This window comes from Lissotriton vulgaris, chromosome 7 (genome assembly GCF_964263255.1).
Source record: "Lissotriton vulgaris chromosome 7, aLisVul1.2, whole genome shotgun sequence".
Classification (NCBI taxonomy): domain Eukaryota; kingdom Metazoa; phylum Chordata; class Amphibia; order Caudata; family Salamandridae; genus Lissotriton; species Lissotriton vulgaris.
The window spans coordinates 1,414,286,022-1,414,304,827 of NC_141695.1; the positions used below are offsets into that span (position 1 = coordinate 1,414,286,022).

The 18,806-nt window shown below is 49.4% G+C and overlaps 1 protein-coding gene across 2 annotated transcripts in view; it reads left to right on the forward strand.

Annotated features, from left to right (window-relative positions):
• Window positions 1–18,806, forward strand: part of CLN3 (CLN3 lysosomal/endosomal transmembrane protein, battenin) — a 936,006-nt gene that overhangs the window by 437,807 nt on the left and 479,393 nt on the right. For both annotated transcript variants that reach the window (XM_086932190.1, XM_086932191.1), the window contains 3 exons: window positions 9,940–10,025; window positions 10,799–10,871; window positions 11,732–11,875. In XM_086932190.1, the coding sequence (XP_086788316.1) occupies window positions 9,940–10,025; window positions 10,799–10,871; window positions 11,732–11,875 (303 nt within the window). The remainder of the gene's footprint in view (window positions 1–9,939; window positions 10,026–10,798; window positions 10,872–11,731; window positions 11,876–18,806) is intronic.

Sequence of the window (18,806 nt, forward strand, 5' to 3'; positions counted from 1 at the left end):
TTCATCTTCTGGCATATTTCACACTTCCTACAATAGGACTCAGTATCCTTATAAATCCCAGGCCAAAAAAATTGCCTGATAATATTCTGAGTTGTTTTCTCAGCGCCGGTGTGGCCGGCAACAATGTGGCTGTGTGCGAAAAAAAGGACCTGCTCTCTAAAAGACACAGGTACTAGAAGTTGAGCAGACCCCCCCTCCTTTCCAATTCTATACAATAGCTCATCCTGTACGATGAACCCGGGAAAATCTTTAGAATCTACAGCTCTTTGGTGGGCCTGTGCATTGAACAGGGTTGGGTCACTAATTTGGGCAAATTTAAAACTTTTATCCAAAACCCACAGGTCTTGAGAAAGAACCGTATGTACTGGCTCATTCGGCGTCTCCGTGGACCCAAAACCTCTAGACCCCCGGTCTGTGTCCTCCAAACGGTCTACTTCTTCCAATATAGTAGAGGCTATACTTTCACCAATGAGTTGTGCCACTCGATCTCCTTTATGGACCCGAAATGTCTCCGGTCCAAAGTTAAACAGGAGAATCGCAACATTACCCCTGCAGTCTTCATCGACAACCCCTGCCCCAACGTCAATAAAATATTTAGCGGCTAAGCCTGAACGAGGAGCGATCCTGCCATAGCACCCTGTGGGGACTGCTATTTGTAAGTCCGTTTTGATCAGTGCTTTCTCTCTACTTGGTATGACATAGTCATATGCGCTGTATAAATCGTAACCTGCTGCTTTTGACGAGCCCTTCGTGGGAGACATTGCATTTTTAGTCAATTTTACAAAACTAAGGCTATTTATTTGTGGACGTTCCTTTAGTTCCGTACACTTATTATCGGTGAGTCCCTGAGTTGCCAGCTTGTCTTTAAACATATTCAAGAAGCTAGGGTTATCTGTTCCAATGATCAGATCTTCCGGTAAATTGTCCATCACCCCCACCCTTACCGCTGGTGTTGTTCCTGCCGTTGACTCTATGATAATGTCGGCAAGTGGGTAGGGTCTGATATCCCCATGTACACATTTAATGTTAACCATCCCCTTAGAAATGTACTGTTTTGAATTCACATATGGCGACCGGATCACGGACTGGCGATAGCCGGAGTCTAACAAAGCTAATAGAGAGTGTCCATTGGCTTTTACACTTACTCTAAATGATCCTCCCATCTCTGCCGAGAACAGAACGGCCTTGGGGAGGTAACCGACCTCCATAGGTTCTTCCTCGCTTCTTTTTCTCTGACACATCCTTGCAATGTGTCCCCACTGCCCACAATCAAAGCATTGCGGACCTGAATTGATGCTGTTCTCGGTTCTCCAGGTGCGGGGTCGTGTGATTTCTCTGCCCCGGGAAACATTTTTTTCAGGTCGCACAACTATTTTTCTCTCTCTGTCCTGCTCAAATGGGAAGCTTTTTGGTTGTGCGCGAGCAAAGGAGGAGGCCATTTCGACCGCTTGGGCGGTGGTTAAACTATGATGCTGACGCAGCCATTTTTGGGTGGCATATGGGAGAGCCTCAAGAAACTGCTCCAAATAAATGCGGTCCAGTATTTCCTCCTTACTGCTCGTAGTGGGGGTAAGCCATTTATCCGCGGCCATTTTAAGTCTTACAAATAATGTTTTGGGGTTTTCCCCAACGGAGCCCCTTTCCTTCCGAAATCTTAGTCGATAGGCCTCAGGATCTAATCCTAAATGGTCAAGTATTATTCTCTTTATCTCCGTGTATGGGGTGTTTCCATTAGGATTGGCCACTTGATAAGCCGCTTGGGCTTCTCCTCCTAATAGTGGTGCCAAAAAAAACGTCCATTTGGCTACAGGCCATCCACAAGCCCTGGCGGCCCTTTCGAAATTTAATAAAAATGCGTCAGGATCTTCTCCTGTACGATATTTTTGTAGGGAGACTGCTGGTGTTCCATGTGATATGGTTCTCTCAGTTGTTCCTCCCCTTAGAACGGGGTCGACCCATGGTTGTTTATTTTTTTCTTCAAATGCTTTTTTTATTACTTCTCTATCCGCTTGTGCAGATACTAAGTGCTGTTCCAGTACCCACTCGATCCTTTCTTGTCCTTTTACTAGCTGTTCCACGACAGTTTCCATCTTCACTCCACAGATGGTGCCTATGCCTGCATTCTCCACCACTGTTACGGGCGCGGGAGGAATAGGCAACACGCTGATCTTAGTTTTCGTGGGTTTTATTTTAGTGTACAACGAGTCTGAGCTTTTCTTCTTAGTTGTTATCTTTCCTCTCGGGGAACGACTTCTCGCGGTCTTCCTAATCCCAGATTCTGCCGCCGAGGCTCTATGCTCCCTGTCGAGTCTTCGCCGCGGAATAGGATCTTCGGTTTCCGTCTTGCCGCTCGTTGGAAAACAGGGAAAAGATAACGGGTATCAGTGATCTGTTCGCTCTGTCAAATTGCTGAAAGGGTAAAAGAGTGAGGACCAAACTACCGGTGACACACAAGTAAACTATTGCCGGCGTGAGGGGTTTAGTGCTCAGGGAAAGGGGTACCAGGAAGGGGGGAATAACCCAGGGTTAATCGGTACCAACTGCTTTACGTTTGACCCAGCCCCTGAGTTTATCTCGTACCTGGCTGAGCCATACACCTCCCGCGGGTGTATGGCTGGGCGGCTCGTGGGGTCGGTGGCCTCCTGGCTTCTCGTCCTCCGCGTCCTCTTCAACGACTCCCTGTCTTCTCTCTTCACACGCTGCCGAACTCCGCTCTGCTTCGTCTCTCGCTCCGTCTCCTCTCCGCTCCTCCGTCTCCTCCCTCCGGGTGAATAAACACAGACCTGATTCGTTCTCTCTGGAATTAGACGTCTCTGTGTCCTGTTGTGACTCCTCCCACTGGTATTCCCAGTCAGCATTAAAGGGCCAGTGTTCCGATTGATTGTCTACCTCCGTGTTGACGTTCTGTAGAGAGTATAATGAGTGAGAGGCAGTGGTGGCCAATTGTTCATTTGCATTTTGGCTATATTCCTGTGCTTGTGACGACCCCAGGTTGTTACATGGCGTCTGGCACTCTCATGCTCCCAAGATATTCCTATTTGCCTGAGCAGCAACATAGTGTGATGAGTCCTCCGGTCCAGCAGGAGGAACAGCAGTTAGACGCACTGCAGGAGCCAGGGTCATCTGCTGCTGAAATGAACGATACGAAGGCAGAAAAGGTGCATCCCAGAGAACTAATTAAAACAGAGTTGGTCGCTGAGCGGCTCGCACTCCCAGCCATGTAAGTATATGTATTTAAGGGAATCAAACTCTTCTCCCTCCTTAACCAGCCATGGTCTATCTCAAAATACTGCTCAAGGATTGTTCCCTGTCCGTATTTCCTCCCTCATCTCGTTGAGCTCACTTTTAATATGACGCCCTTCCGAGTCTCAATAACCCCAGCTAGAGCCTCTTTTTCCCAATATAGACCGCGTCTGCATGCGTGAATGAACACGGTTTACTTTGAGGCCCCTTACTAACACTCCACTCACAGTCTTCTCGTCCCCGACAACACGAACAAAACTTTTACTGTTGGCTATTGAACGTTTAAAGTAAAAAAAAAAAAACATAAAAGCCTTTGCTTGATTTTATTCAGCGAGCACTGCAAGCTATTATGTCATAACCGTATAACGTAGACTACGTCATCATAGCGCGACGAGTGATAACACTGTAAGGGCTGTCAGCGACGAAAATATCACGTCGCCTAAGCGCACGCTGGCCTTACCCGAAACAGCAGCAGCCCAGGGCCACCCACATGCCCGAGTGGGCTCAGCCCAATAACATTGCCTCTGTGATCCTGGAGTGGCCTGCAGCTGTGCCAATAGAGCCCCCCACATGGCTGCGACACATGACCCCGCTTTGGGGTGGGGGTCCATACAACGGGAGCCTCGCCCTCCCCTCCATGCCACCCCAACCAAGCAATGGCCAGTATGCTGTCGCACACGAGGTGATGGAGGGGCGGAAGGGGCATGAAGAGGACTTACCGCAAGGAAGGACTCCAGGACCCCCAAAAGCAGCACTAAACAGCGTCTGGGCAGCCAGGCAGGAGGGGCACCGCTGACCAGCAACAGGAAAAGAGGGCGCTCGGAGGACGGGAGAGGTATAAGTACCTCTCCCCCTCTCCCCCCTCCTCGCGGAAGTGACCTCACAGGGGGACCCACACGGGTCCCCAAACACTGCAACGCAACGGCTGGTGAATGTACCATCTTGTGGCACTAGGTGGCCGCCCTCTTAGGAGGGCCCCCTTCGTGGGCCCGGGGCAGCCTCGCAAAGGAGGAGGGTCAGGTACAGACTCGAAGTAAGTTAGTACCAGCGGCTACCCACCCACCTGAGTTTTGTTTCACACCATGGGCTGCTGCAGCGCAAAAAAATATTTTAAACTGTGTAACTTAAAGTTTTCCCGGTATTATATGCATTCTGAATGCGCAGCAGTTTACAGTTTACGTGTTTTGAGAACACTTAATATCTATGATATTCTGTGTTGTCCATTCTTGTACTTTTATACAGTGCGCGCCTGAACCGAAGAATCACTTAAAGTAGCACCAGTTTTTAGGCCCGGGCAGATAGAGTAACTGAATGTTGTGCAGGTCCAATTACCTCATAGCCAGCCGTGCGCGCATTGTTGACATACTGTGTTATGCTAAGGCCTAAAGATGTGGGAAGCATATCAACTTAAGGTGCTGAGGCCTCATGAACACAGAGTCGAGCCCGAGGAGAGAGGTCGAGACACGGCTGAGGGAGAGTAAGTAAGAGAGGGGCTGCCGATTACATGCCCCACTGCCTTCCCTAAACCATTTCCAGCAGCTGCAGTGTTATCGGCAGTTGAAACTCCGCTTTCCGCTCAGGTAAGCGATAAATCGGACTGCTTTAAGACTTGCTATTCTCTGACTATGTGAAGTGTTTGGCTGTGTCGCTAGTAAACAATGTATTGTTTTGTCTTTTTATAGTACAATTGACTAGTGACTCTGAGTAAACATTAGCCTCGTGATGATTAAAAAACGGCTCGTGTTACTGGGTCTGGGCAATCCATAGTCATACAGTTGATTTTCGCATCACGTCCTCACTTTTCACTACCCCCTCAAGGCCACATTTATTTATTAAGGCTTTTACCCCATTTTCGGTCTCTTTCAGTTTCTCTAAGTTTTTTTCTATCTTTCTGCATTGTGTTTGTAATAGTCAGTGTCAATTCACCCATACCTTTAAGTTTTAAGCCCCATTAACGCGTCCCTACCTTTTTGATGTGAGTTCCCTTTACCTTTCCACCCTGTGTCTGCATTAAATTGTAGTGACAGTCTGCCCATGTCTTTATGCCCCCATGTCTATCTCTCTAAATCCCAGTGACTGTAAATACGCGTCTGATACTGTGTCTATGTCCCAGTGTGTCTCAATCCACACATTTCTGCCTCTTTGTCGCTCTTTTGGAGTGTGCACATTAGCGCTTCCTAACGCTAGGCCTTTCACAGCCTTCAGAAACTCCCATTAAAACTTCACTGATGTCCACCACACACAGTGCAGTAATGCCTACTAGACATTTCACCCCCTGCAACAGAGGGCAGCAGGGGTGCACTGAGGAGCTAGTATTGTGTCTCATTGCACAAATGGTTGTAATTTGTGATCTTTATATGTTTCCCTTGTCTTCATTGCTTCATTTCGCTCACGAGAAAGTGTCACTCATACTCCTTCAAATGTCACTCTTAATAGCATTGAAATTCTGAAAATGTCACACATGGCAATCTGAGACCTTGTCAGCTATGATTAACGTTTTATAGTTATATGGGGCACTACATTCATTTTTCTCTATTCTGTGGCGCTCGGAAGATTGGAGGGTTCCTGGGATACAAACCTAACTACCCCTACTGCATACAAATCAAGTGGGCCATAGTTTATCTGGTTAATACATGAAAATGACGCCAGATTTAATTTAATGTACTCCGTGTGCAGCGTTTAGTGTAGGTGTATCGACTAAAGAGCTAAATATGTGGTGATAAATAACACGTTTCAGTCGCGAGCCACAGATGAAAACAGTAAGACCCAGGTTTTCTCACTGTTGAGCCCACTTGTGGTCAGCAGCCTGGTCTGGCCAGCGGATGCCGCCGCTGAGGCCAGTTGAGACACTCCTGACCACAGAGCCCCAGTTCATCGTCTTTGGCACAGGAAGTGGTTAAAAATGTCGCACAGCGTTTTACCAGAATACCCTGCAGTTCTTGCCTAAACTGAGTGGGCCGGAGATGGGGAGAACAAACCGGAAGCCAAAGAGCAAAACGTAACGCAATCATTCATCTAACTGGCTCTAGTCATCCAACACTTCTAGACCCCTACTCATATACTTAAATGTATTCCTTTGTCCAATTTACGTGTGAAAGTATACAATACGTATATCATTTTTTCTAACTAAGGCCTCACCTCGTCATCCGTGTGTTTCATTCTCTTGAGGGATAACTGAAACAAGCATTTGCAATGCAATATGTCTCGCATTTTCAAAAGTTTAAGCGATTAGCGTTGCAAATGTTTATTTGCAAATGTTTACAAATTGTTTATTGTGCCTCAACCCCCCTCTCACTTCCTCTCATGTTCCTTTTTCACCTTTCCCTTTGTGGCCTCTACTGTCCTTCATATAGGGCCGCCACCTCCTTCCTCTATGTATCCTAGCTTCCCCTTTCCATTTTTATATTCCCTTTATGGGTGCCCTTCATAACTTCCTTCCCTCTGGGCTCTACATATCTTACCTTTTCATGCTCTCACTTATGTCTTACCGACTTGCCAGTTCATTGCTTTTCCACAATGAGTCTTGTTGTCATTCTTATCCTCCCTCATTTGGTGTCCTTTCCCATCTTCAAACATTACTTGCTCCTTGGCCTATTCCTGCATCTCGTACCCCCACTAGCCTTTTCCCCTGATGTCTCTTCTCTGCTTCTCTTGTATTCTCCTCTCCCTCAAGTACCTTCTCTTCCATTGCATCTCCAGTCCCATCTTGCTGTCTTTCTTCGCTTCACATGCCTTCCTTTGGCTTTTCTCCATTCTCTTCTTCTTCCACTTTGCGCCTTTTCTCTCCTTATTTTACCCCCTCACCCTCCTCCCCCAGGCATTTACTCCCTTTCATTCCCTTTTGCCAATAAATTGCTTTTTCGTTTGTGCCCCTCCTTCCCTTCACCTGTGTGTGTATTCTCCTTCCGTGAATCGTGTCTGTTCCCCTGCACTCTATGTGGACTCCAGCTCCCAGCCTTCCTATCTTATACATATGTCCCACTTGGGAAGAGGTGTGGCGCAGAGGCCAGGGCGACTGATGCCAGAACACGGGGGCTCACGGTTTGATCAATCAATCAATCAGTCAGAGTACTTGTAAAGCGCGCTACTTACCCGTGAGGGTCTCAAGGCGCTGAGGGGAGGGAGTGCCGCTACTGCTCGAAGAGCCAGGTCTTGAGGAGTCTTCTGAAGGCGAGTAGGTCTTGGGTCTGCCGTAGGTGGGTAGGGAGGGTGTTTCAGGTCTTGGCGGCGAGGTAGGAGAAGGATCTGCCGTCGGAGGTTGTTCGTTGGATGCGGGGAACAGCGGCGAGGGCGAGGCTGGCAGAGCGGAGCTGGCGGGTGGGCGTGTAGAAGCTGAGTCTGCTGTTTAGGTAGGCTGGTCCGGCGTTGTGGAGTGCTTTGTGTGCATGGGTGAGGAGCTTGAAGGTGATCCTCTTGTCGACGGGGAGCCAGTGTAGGTCTCTCAGGTGGGGGGTGATGTGGCTGCGGCGGGGGACGTTGACGATCAGTCGGGCAGGGGCGTTTTAGATGTATTGTATTTTATTTATTTATTCATAAAGTTTTATATAGCGCAAACTTGATCCCGAAGGATATCCGAGCGCTTTACAATTTGAGGCAAAGGTAATCAGAACATTAGTCTAACATTGGGAATCTAATGGGCATTGAATGAACTAGAACACACGTGAATGATAATATTTCAAATCTGCTTTATGCATCCCAAAACGTGTCTGTTTGCTTTGTCTTTTCTCCTCTACTTGCGGCTGCAAGTGTATCTGCCCTCGCCTGTGATGTTGAGCCACTGGTTTTACTGCTTCATTGATGTGCAGTGTTATTTGCCATCCTTTTAGCTTCCCTAATCCATGTAGAATTCTTGGATGCTCTCGCAGGATGTTCTTCTTCTCTGACATGTGGTATGTCATTGCTAGGAGGCCCATTATCTGTGCTGTGACGTTGCTCAGTAGGCATAGTCGTCGTAGGTGTTTGGTTGGGATTCCTGCGTAGAGTGCGTTGCTGTAGTCCAGTCTGCTGCTGACAAGGGCGGAGGAGGAGATGGCGTTGACCTGTTTAGACATGGAGAGGGAGGAGTCAAGGATGAATCCTAGGTTGCGTGAATGGTCGGTGGGTGTCAGTGCTGTTCCCAGTGTGTTCGGCCACCAGGAGTCGTCCCAGGCTGAGGGGGTGGGTCCGAGGATGAGTACCTCCGTCTGGTCCGAGTTAAGCTTCAGACGGCTGTTCCTCATCCAGTCGGCTGCGGCCTTCATTCCCTCGTGGAGGTTGGTTTTGGCGGTGTGCGGGTCCTTGGTGAGGGAGAGGATGAGCTGGGTGTCGTCAGCGTAGGAGATGATATTGAGGTTGTGTTGGAGGGCCACTTGTGCAAGGGGGGCCATGTAGATGTTGAACAGCGTCCGTCTGAGGGATGAGCGCTAGGGGACGCCGCAGATGATGTTGGTTGCCTCGGATCGGAAGGGCGGGAGGCGGACGCTCTAGGTTCTGCCGGAGAGGAAGGACGTGGTCCAGTCAAGGGCCTTCTCTTGGGTTCTGGCTTCTAGGAGGCGTGTCATTGGAGTGCGATGGCAGACCGTGTCGAAGGCGGCTGACAGGTCCAGGAGCATGAGGGCTGATGTTTGACCGTTGTCTAGTTGGCGCCTGATGTCGTCTGTGGCGGCGATGAGGGCTGTCTCTGTGCTGTGGTTTCGTCTGAACCCGGACTGTGACGGGTCCAAGATGTTTTTGTCTTCCAGGTGGCGGGCCAGTTGCATGTTGACGATTTTCTCGATGACCTTCACCGGGAACGGGAGCAGGGAGATGGGCCGGAAGTTCTTGAGGTCCTTGGAGTCCGCCTTGGGCTTCTTGAGGAGGGCGTTGATTTTGGCGTGTTTCCAGCTTTCCGGGAATGTCGCTGTTTGGAAGGAGATGTTTATGACCTTCCGTAGTTGGGGTGCGATGGCAGCGTCTGCTTTGTTGAATACGTGGTGTGGGCACGGGTCTGACAGAGATCCTGAGTGGATGGAGTTCATGACCTTGTGTGTCTTGTTGTCTTTGACGTTGGACCATGAGGTCAAGCGGTTGGCGCTGGTGGTGTTCACAGGGGAAGTGGGGTCTGGCGTAGTCGGGGCGGTCATGGTGTTGAAGCTGTCATGGATGTCAGCGATCTTGCGGTGGAAGAAGATGGCCAGTGAGTTGCACAGTTATTGTGAGGGCGGTATGTCGTTGGCGTTGGGGTTGGAGAGTTCCTTTACGATGCTGAAAAGCTCTTTGCTGTTGTGTGCGTTGTTATCCAGACGGTCTTTGAAGGAGCTTAGTTGATCCCCTGCAGCAGGTCAGCCCATCACTATGTGACTCCAGGCAATAGCTCGCTTAATCTTCCAGATGGCCCCCAGCGGCATGACGCCCTTGGGTAATTTTTCGTACTTTACAAATACTGGATTTACATTTTACTTATTCCTTCACCTTTCCTTACACCCTTGTTCTTTTTTTTCATCCCATTTCCACTTGTTTCTCTTAATCTTCCTTTCCTCCTCTTTTTGTCCTTTCCCCACTATAGTACTCCCCTGCTGCTTCTCCCCTTTTTATGCACCTTTTGTGCCTTCTCCTGTTTATTCTTTCATGTCCCTAGTCCCCTTCCCTTGTATTCTATCTTGGGGAAAAATTATAGAGGAGACTGGTTTTAAAAATGTCTTAATCAATGTGGTTACTTACTTGCTGTTTGCCTTCCAGTTTCAGGGTCACACTCTGCATACTGACAGCGGCAGCAAGCTTCCTCACTGTCTCCTTCTCTACTGGAATTGTCATGAGTCTTTCAGGTAAACCCTAAAGCTACCTGGGTCAAAGGGGTGTTGCCTGACCCTCCTCAACGGAATGAGACCAAGCCTGTAAAGGATCTACAGTCTGAAGAGTCCTCACTCTATATTATTTTTAATATTCTTACCAACAATACCAATCCTAGATGCCCACCAAAAAATTGCCAGTGTGCAGCACTTGAGGGAACAACGTTTTTCAGGTTAGGTCAGATAGGCAATCATTTGGTAAACACTAATTAATCTGTCATAACTGTTTTTCTTGGTCAGCAAAAAATGTAATTGATTAACAATGGTTCATATTACATCATACTTTTTCATCCATCACGGTTTCGCTGTATAAAGAATAGTGCCGAAGTGGCTTAGTTGTACCTAGATGTGAGTTTCGCGCTCTATATACCAGAGGGCCTTTTTGGGCAGAGATTGCTCATTGCTCTGTATAGAAGCCCTTTGCATTCAGATGTCAGTAGCCCTCTTCAGAGGCCTCAATGGGAGGGCAGGCCATATGGCTGTGCGGAGACCCATTGGGAAGAAAGGGCAGGTGTTTCTATGTAAGGATTAAGCAACCTTCAGTTCTGTGAAGATGTCATTTGGCCAGAATGCTCGTAGTCATGTGCATGTTGTCATTGGGAAGAGAGGTCTGTAATTCTGTATAGAGGGCATATTGGGAGGCATGGCTGATAAGGCTTCACTTTGGGAAAGTGACTGTTAGTCCTTGCGTACAGCATTGTCCTGGCAGTGCAACTTGTTCCTATTTGTCTCTGTTCTCTCCTCTCTAGGCGTGGTGTTTGCCAGTGTCTCGTCCGGCCTTGGGGAGGTCACTTTCCTTAGCCTGACATCCTTTTTTCACAGGTAACTGACTCTCCTTCACTCTCAGTATGTGTGTCTGTTACTTAAATAAATACATTCTTTGTATGATTTCTTTCTGTTTCTTTCTGTTTCTGGCCATCACATGGCCAGCTCTGTCTGTTTATGCACCACCTCAACAGGCTTGTAACTATCAAAGTGTGCTGGAACTGGCGCAGAATCAGACTGTTAGTCTGGGGATGAGAACCACACAATCAAAGAGCAACATGGAGAAGTGGAGATGGAGACACAGGACAAGACAGAGCAACATGGAGACTGGGGCAGGGAAATATATATGAGGGAGACAGTAGGAAAACGCATGCATTCTGTTAGAAACTTAACTAAAAAGAAAACAAAGTAGCACCAAAAACAAGCAGTGTATGGGCACAGTAATGTGTCAAGACTGGGAAGGAAAGCCAACACAAACCATCAAATAAGAAGTAGGTTGCTGAGAGTGACAATGAGACCAACAATTGGTAAACAATGGAATGGCTCTAAGCCCACTGTAAACTAAGAAAATGTCTCGAAACAGATAGCGCATGCACTGCCTTAAGTGAGATCTAAAACGTGAATGCTGTTTTGTGCATGTGGGGTGTTCTGGAGATCCAATTATGCAAAATGTGTCCATACTCCCATCCGCGGTTAGCAAGACATTTTACACCATGATAAGAAATATTTATTGTAGGCTGCTACCATTCAGTGATGATTTGTCATTTTAACAATATGCGCAAAATGTTTTTGTTTTATGGAAGATTTTTCAAGTCAGGAATTTTGTCTTCATTGTGCAGAAAACATCTCCATACTACAGCAGTACCTCATTGTTGTTAATTCCTCCTGTTTTATCCCCTTCTCACTTTCCTCCACAGTGATGTGGTCTCCTGGTGGTCGTCAGGAACTGGCGGGGCTGGCATCTTTGGTGCACTCTCCTACCTGGGACTGACTTGGGCTGGTTTGTCACCGCGAAACACGCTGCTCATCATGCTTATCATACCCATCCTCCTCCTGGTCAGGTGAGGCTATATATGGCATGTGGAGCCTAATTATACTTTGAAGGTGCAGATGCAGCCTTCTGGGAAGCTGTTTGCTCTTAGCAGATATAGCTTACCTTGCGGGGAAAGAGGCCACTCTGAGTTTGAGTGTACGGACTTCTGGAGGTGTTTGTACTGGAGTGAGATGTGTCTGCTCAATGAAATTTTTTAATAGGGTGATGTCTTCTGTGTGGCAGATGGGAGGCCTTGTAGGGAGGGTGTTTCCTCTATGTTGGTGGGTGTATTTATTGCACAAACTATGACTTTGGCATTGGTCCAATGCACCAACGATGAATGTGAAGGACAGATAATGGCAGGCCCATAAAACATTATTCAGTGCCTTGTTGAAGTAGAGTTATTGCTATTGGGTACTAACAATCCCTGTGAAGGGATCAGTGGCGCCTAGTAATTGTAAGAAACCTATTTTGTTATTTATAATATCACACACACATTGTGCCAAGAAGAATGAGCACTTTTAAGTGTATCACTACAGGAATAACCTGTTAATCAGTATTTGTAAAACAATTACACAGAAAATTATAAAAACAGCAATAGGCTCCATTATCAATAACAAGAATAAAATGGACATTTCTAACATGGTTAAAATGTAACCTAACACCCAACCACCTACTTCTATGTGCTGCAGTAAGAGAGCCTGGAAAGTAGAGCATCTTGCAATCCAGAATTTCTTAGAGAGAAGAGACGTATTGCATATCTTGTTGACAGCAAAAGCTGTCTTTATCAGTGGAGGTATGTAGACTGCGTTCACTGCGAAGGGTAAACCCCCACTGCGGTAGCGGCCTTCCTCCAGGACTTGGGTTTATCTGCTTTAGGCGAGATGTAACCTCTCAAAGGTTGGCAGCAGTAGGTGAGAGTCTCTTGAAGAATATCTTGTGATAATCTGGACGAAAATCCTCTCCTGCCAAATTGTCAAGTGGCTGTCCTTATCTACTAAATCTTATAAGAGATTTTAAGTTCTGACAGAAGTTTTGGAATGTTTGACATTGACTATGTGCATCAAAGGTGTACATCCGGGACGTTTTCTTATGAACATATAAGACAAGAGGATTCAATTCAGACTATAATATTTTTGCTTTGTCTGCATTTGGTTTTATTTGACCTTCACAAGGTAGTAAGTAGATACTTGTCCCATACTGATGTCGCATCAGAATGAGTTGAGGCTTTAACAGTTCTTGAAAAGATAAGGTAGGTCAGACAATGTCGGCATCAAATGGCAGACTTGACTATGATTCTTCATTAATGGGAAAAGATGGGGACTTCCGGTGTCTGAAATCAGGAACATGGCGACTTTCATTTGCTAAGATGGAGTAGAAACCTACATAAAATTGAGTCAAACCTAGGGGCAAATTACCTAAAATAAGATATATTTCTAATCCATACTAATATAATAAAGAGAGAGCCCAAACCTTTGAGGCGGGTAATCTCAGGAACCACAGCACCAATCGCAACACCCAATACAGCGTTGGAAAGGACAGTTGCAGCAGAAGGACATCGGCTATGCAGACGCCCACCATATACATTTAAAAGGTAAAAGAACCGTGTCAGCAAAGTAGTCCCTTGTGGGCGTGTCTGCGTTGTGCTGTGGGTGTGTGCTGGGGGCGTGACAAACGCTGGGGGCGTAAGGTGCGTTCCGCCCTTCATGCCAAGTCTCATATTGTGTGCTAATCCCACCCTGCTCCCTTTAAATACCCCTGCACCCCATAATCATAACCCACCCTTACTCCTTAAAATACCCCAATACCCTTAAACACTAACCCATCTTAACCCTATAAATATACCCTGTACCCCAACACGCAAACCTATCCCTAAACCCTAAAAATACCCCTGTACCCCAAAACCCAAACCTAGCCCTGAACCCTATAAATACCCCTGTACCTCAAAACCCAAACCTACCCCATAACCCTAAAAATACCCCTGTACCCCCAAACCTAGCCTTGAACCCTAAAGATACCACTGTACCCCAAACCCACCCCTGAACCCTAAAATACCCCTGTACCCCAAACCTAGCCCTGAACCCTTAAAATACCCCTGTACCCCAAAACCCAAACCTACCCCTGAACCCTAAAAATACCCCTGTACCCCAAAACCCAAACCTAGCCCAAAACCCTAAAAATAACCCTGTACCCCAAACCCAAACCTACCCCTGAACCCTAAAATACCCCTATACCCCAAAACCCAAACCTAGCCCTGAACCCTAAAAATACCCCTGTACCCAAAAACCCATACCTACCCCTAAACCCTAAAACTACCCCTGTACTCCATCACCCAAAACTGTATCTGAACTAAAATACCCAAACACCACAAAACATATACCTCAGTTCCCCAAAACATATACCCCTATAACTATACTTACCTTATCCAAACATTTTAAAAAAACATGCTTTTACCTTTCATGCATTTACAACGAATTTCGTTGTAAATGTATGCATGGTAAAAGCATATAAAATGTAATGCCATGCGTTATAATGTTATTGCGGAGTCATGGTACTTTCGTAATGAAGGTATGCGGAGTGATGGTATGCGGAAAGAAAGTTGCGGAATAATGGGTGTTTACACTCCCCCGGTAAGTACATTGGTGGCACGGCGGCCCACATCTCCAGCAACAGACTCTATTTTTTCACCACCAATTGGAAAAATGCACAGGTCTCTCTCATTGATGGCCAGCACCGACATACCCTTTTAGACACACCTCCCGCCACAAGTTCTAGAATTGCGAACTTTAGAGCTCGGAAGCTACGTTCGAATCTCGGCATCAGCTCAACATCCTGTGATTCCAGGCAAATCGCTTTGTCTCACCGTGCCTACCACAAATGAATGTGTTCTTCTGTAATGTAAATTGTGCTCATGCCATGTTGTCGAGTTCGCGCTATATAATATTGCAAGGAAAAATAAAGTAGGGAAACTCGAGTTCACACACTACTGAATGCGCACTCTTAAGTGCATCAGCAGTGTACTGTGAATCGGAGCGTTTCACAGGCCTGTCACAGATAAGAAATGCTATCAAAACGAAATTCTACAAAACAATATATACTGTCCGGCAGCAATTCATACCCGGACAACGTCGGGACGGGCTGCTAGTATGTAATTTATTTGTAACATAAAACAAAGGCAATCAATGCATCATGTATGTAAATAGCAAAAATGACATCTATAGCAAGCATAGCGAAGCATGAATTCTTTTTAAACCTTGCATTGTTCCAGGTAATTGATGATTATGTATGTTATAATTTATCTAAAGTGGTTTATGCATGTTGGGAATACATATACCAGTGATGATATAAAATAGGCCAGATTAAAAATATGTGTTAAAAAGCAAACATTAATCAGTCGATTAAAATAGTTCATACAGTCTTTGTGGTATGTAGAGTGAATACATATCGTCGGTTGACTTACATATCTGAAAGAAACACGTTAGTGTTAGATTCCTTACCTTAGAATATCCCCAGGCGTCAGTCTGGATCCGGAAACTTTTGCGTAGCAGTACCCTTGCGCGTCGGTAGGCGTCGTCTGCAGGCGTCCCCTGCGGCTCCGCGTCCGTCGTTGGCGTCGTGCGCCGTGATGACGTCGCTGGAGTATATAGACGCCGCCTCCGCGCGCTGACGTCAGTTCTTCTTTTTTCCACGCCAGTGGACGCAGATCTGAAGAGCGGTACCCGGTCTTTTGACCAAGTTATTACTAGTTATTTCTATCTTTGTGCCTGGTAAGGATGCCCGGTTTCAAAAATTGTGACGGTTGTGACCGCACGATGTCGGTCACGGACCATCACCAACTCTGTCTCCGGTGCCTGGGCCCCGACCACGACGTCGACTCCTGAGTCGATTGCCGAGCTCTGACTAACAAAGCTAGGCGGGAGCGGTCCCGCAAGCTACTCGAGCTCCGGGTGTCGGCCCCGCGTCGAGAACGGTCTCGTTCCGGCCGGAGGTCCAGGGAGCGTTCGAGGGAGCGGTCGCGGAGCCGCGCTGGGCGCTCCGGAAGTCGACATCACTCGTCGAGTTCATCAGGTAAGAAACACAAGAAGTCGGGGCGTCGTCATCATACCCCCGACTCCCCCCGACGCTCGCGCGATGCGGCCGGGGGTTCGGGTGACCCCAACCCCGCGGCTCCGCGAGAGTCGCCGGCGCGGCCTGCCCCATACCCTCAGGTCCCTGGGCAAGGTGCGACGCCTGAGGAGATAGAGGCGTTCCTCGTGGCCATGAGGGCCCTATCTCCTCCGGCGGGTTCCACGGCGCCTACGGGCCCAGTGAACCCGTCCGGGGGCCCTAGCCGTTCAGCTGACCCTACCTCGACACCGGCGCCGCCGGCGGCGCCGATCCCGGCGCCGCTAGGGCCTTCGGGGTCGACGCCGGATGGACGTCCATCCAATCCGGCGCCGATTCCATCGGGGTTGCCCCTGACGCCCCGTCCCCATACCCTCACCGAATCCGGACGTGGAGTCGGACCGGCGTCGCTCGACGCCGGGCTCGACGCCGATGGGGCCTGTCGACCCCGTGGAGCCGGTCTACATGGTTGACACCGACTATGGTGATGATGTGGAGTACGGTGAGGGCTGGGAGGGGTCTGAGGACCCTCTGTCACGTGAGTGTCAGTATGACATGGACTGGACAGGTGATTTGGGGGACGCCAGTGGTTTGGATGACTCTCCTAACCCTGGTTTTGTCTCTCCTCCTTCCGTGGCATCGGAGGAGGGAGCTGCCTATTCAGTGGTGTTGATGAGGGCTGCCAAGGCCTTAAACCTTGAGCTCCCCGTCGCGGCTGTGAGGCCTAACATCCTCACTGAGGTCTTCAAACCGCGGTCATGCCCACAGGAGCCTCTGCTGCCGTTTAACGAAGCCTTATCAGACGTTCTGTTGGGCACGTGGTCCAGGCCCTCTTCAGGTGCGCCTGTTGATCGGAACGTGGCCAGACGTCACCGTCCTTGTCCGGATGACCCCAAGTTCCTGTCCACCCACCCCACCCCTGAGAGTCTGGTGATCCAGGCCTCTACCTCCCAGTCCGCATTCCCGTCGGCCCCGCCCGATCGGGAATCCAAGAGGTATGACCAATATGGCAAGAAGGTCTTCTCGTCCCTGAGTTTAGGACTGCGGTCTTGCAACACCGCTTGCCTCTTGGGCCGCTACACCCACTCTGTGTGGGATACGGTCGCGGAGCTGCTGCCAGAATGCCCCATGGAGGTGCGGGCAAAACTCGGCAAAGCTGTAGCTGAGGGCCGAGATGCAGCTAGATATTCTATTCGATGTGGTCTTGATACGACCGACTCGCTAGGCAGAGCGATGTCCACGACGGTGGCGATTCGTCGCCACGCCTGGTTGAGATCCGCCAACTTCTCGGCAGATGTCCAGAATACTTTGATGGACATGCCGTTCGATGGCTGTCATCTGTTTGGTGACAAGGCGGACCACGCGCTGGAACGCTTCAAGGACTCCTGGGTCACGGCAAAGTCCTTGGGTCTCTCGACCCAGCGCCAGCAAACGGGTTCGTGTCGCTCCTTTCGTGGCCACGGAAGGGGCGCCCCCACACGTGCTGCCAGCCACGCACCGCAGCAATCACTTCAACGCGGTGGCGGCCGTGGAAACCGCCGTGGAGGCGGTCGGGGTCAACGGCGGGGTCAGGCCACATCTCCCCCCGCAGCATCTGCCTCAAAATCCTCCTAGTCCGTGCTTTCAGGCCCACGTGACGCCAGTGGGTGGCAGGGTTCGCCATCACCACGCCCGCTGGCGCACGATCACATCGGACAGGTGGGTGCTGCAAATCGTCCGAAGGGGCTACTCCCTCCCCTTCGAGACCACTCCTCCAGCCATGCCACCGCAGAACCACCGTGTGTCGGGGGACCACTTGCAGCTTCTGCAGGAGGAAGTTACGGCCCTCTTGGCCAAGGGGGCCATCGAGCGCGTTCCTGGGCCAGAAGTAGGACGTGGTTGCTATTCCCACTACTTTCTGGTACCCAAGAAGGACAAAGGGGGCCTACGTCCTATCTTGGATCTAAGGAACGTCAACGGCTTCCTCCGGAAGGAGAAGTTCAAGATGTTGACTTTGGCTCAGGTCTTGGCTGCCCTAGACCCGCAAGACTGGATGGTAGCGTTGGACTTGCAGGATGCGTATTTTCACATCCCCGTCCTGCCGGCCCACCGGCGTTACCTGCGGTTCATGGTAGGCCAGGAGCACTTTCAGTTTATCGTGCTCCCCTTCGGGCTTACCAGCGCCCCACGGGTGTTCACAAAGGTGTTGGCGGTGGTCGCAGCCCATCTGCGCAGGTTAGGGGTTTCAGTCTTCCCCTACCTCGACGACTGGTTGTTGAAGGCGGGCTCGCCCCAGACAGTCGTCCACCACCTCCAGATGACGGCAGACCTCTTGCACGGCCTGGGGTTCTCCATCAATGTGCCGAAATCACACCTGTGTCCCTCTCAAAAGCTCCTTTTCATCGGAGCGGTTCTGGACTCGGCGCAGTTTCGGGTTTATCCTCCGGAACGGCGGATCCGGGATATTCAGGCGTTGATTCCCATTTTTCAGCCGCTATCCCGGGTTTCGGTCAGGTTGACGCTGCGGCTGCTGGGGCTGATGGCTTCCTGCATCCTTCTGGTGCATCACGCCCGGTGGCGGATGCGGGCTCTGCAGTGGGACCTGAAGTTTCAGTGGGCCCAGCATCAGGGCAACTTGTCCGACCACGTCTTGATCTCGGAGGGCACTGCGAGACAACTGCAGTGGTGGCTTACGGACCGCGATTGGGTCAGGGGCAAGTCCCTCTCCCTTCCCCAACCGGAGCACGTTGTCATGACGGACGCGTCCCTCCAGGGCTGGGGAGGCCACTTGGGAGAGGCGGAGATCAGAGGCATCTGGTCTCCGGCGGAGTCCCGGCTCCATATAAACCTTTTGGAGCTGCGGGCGATTCGTCTAG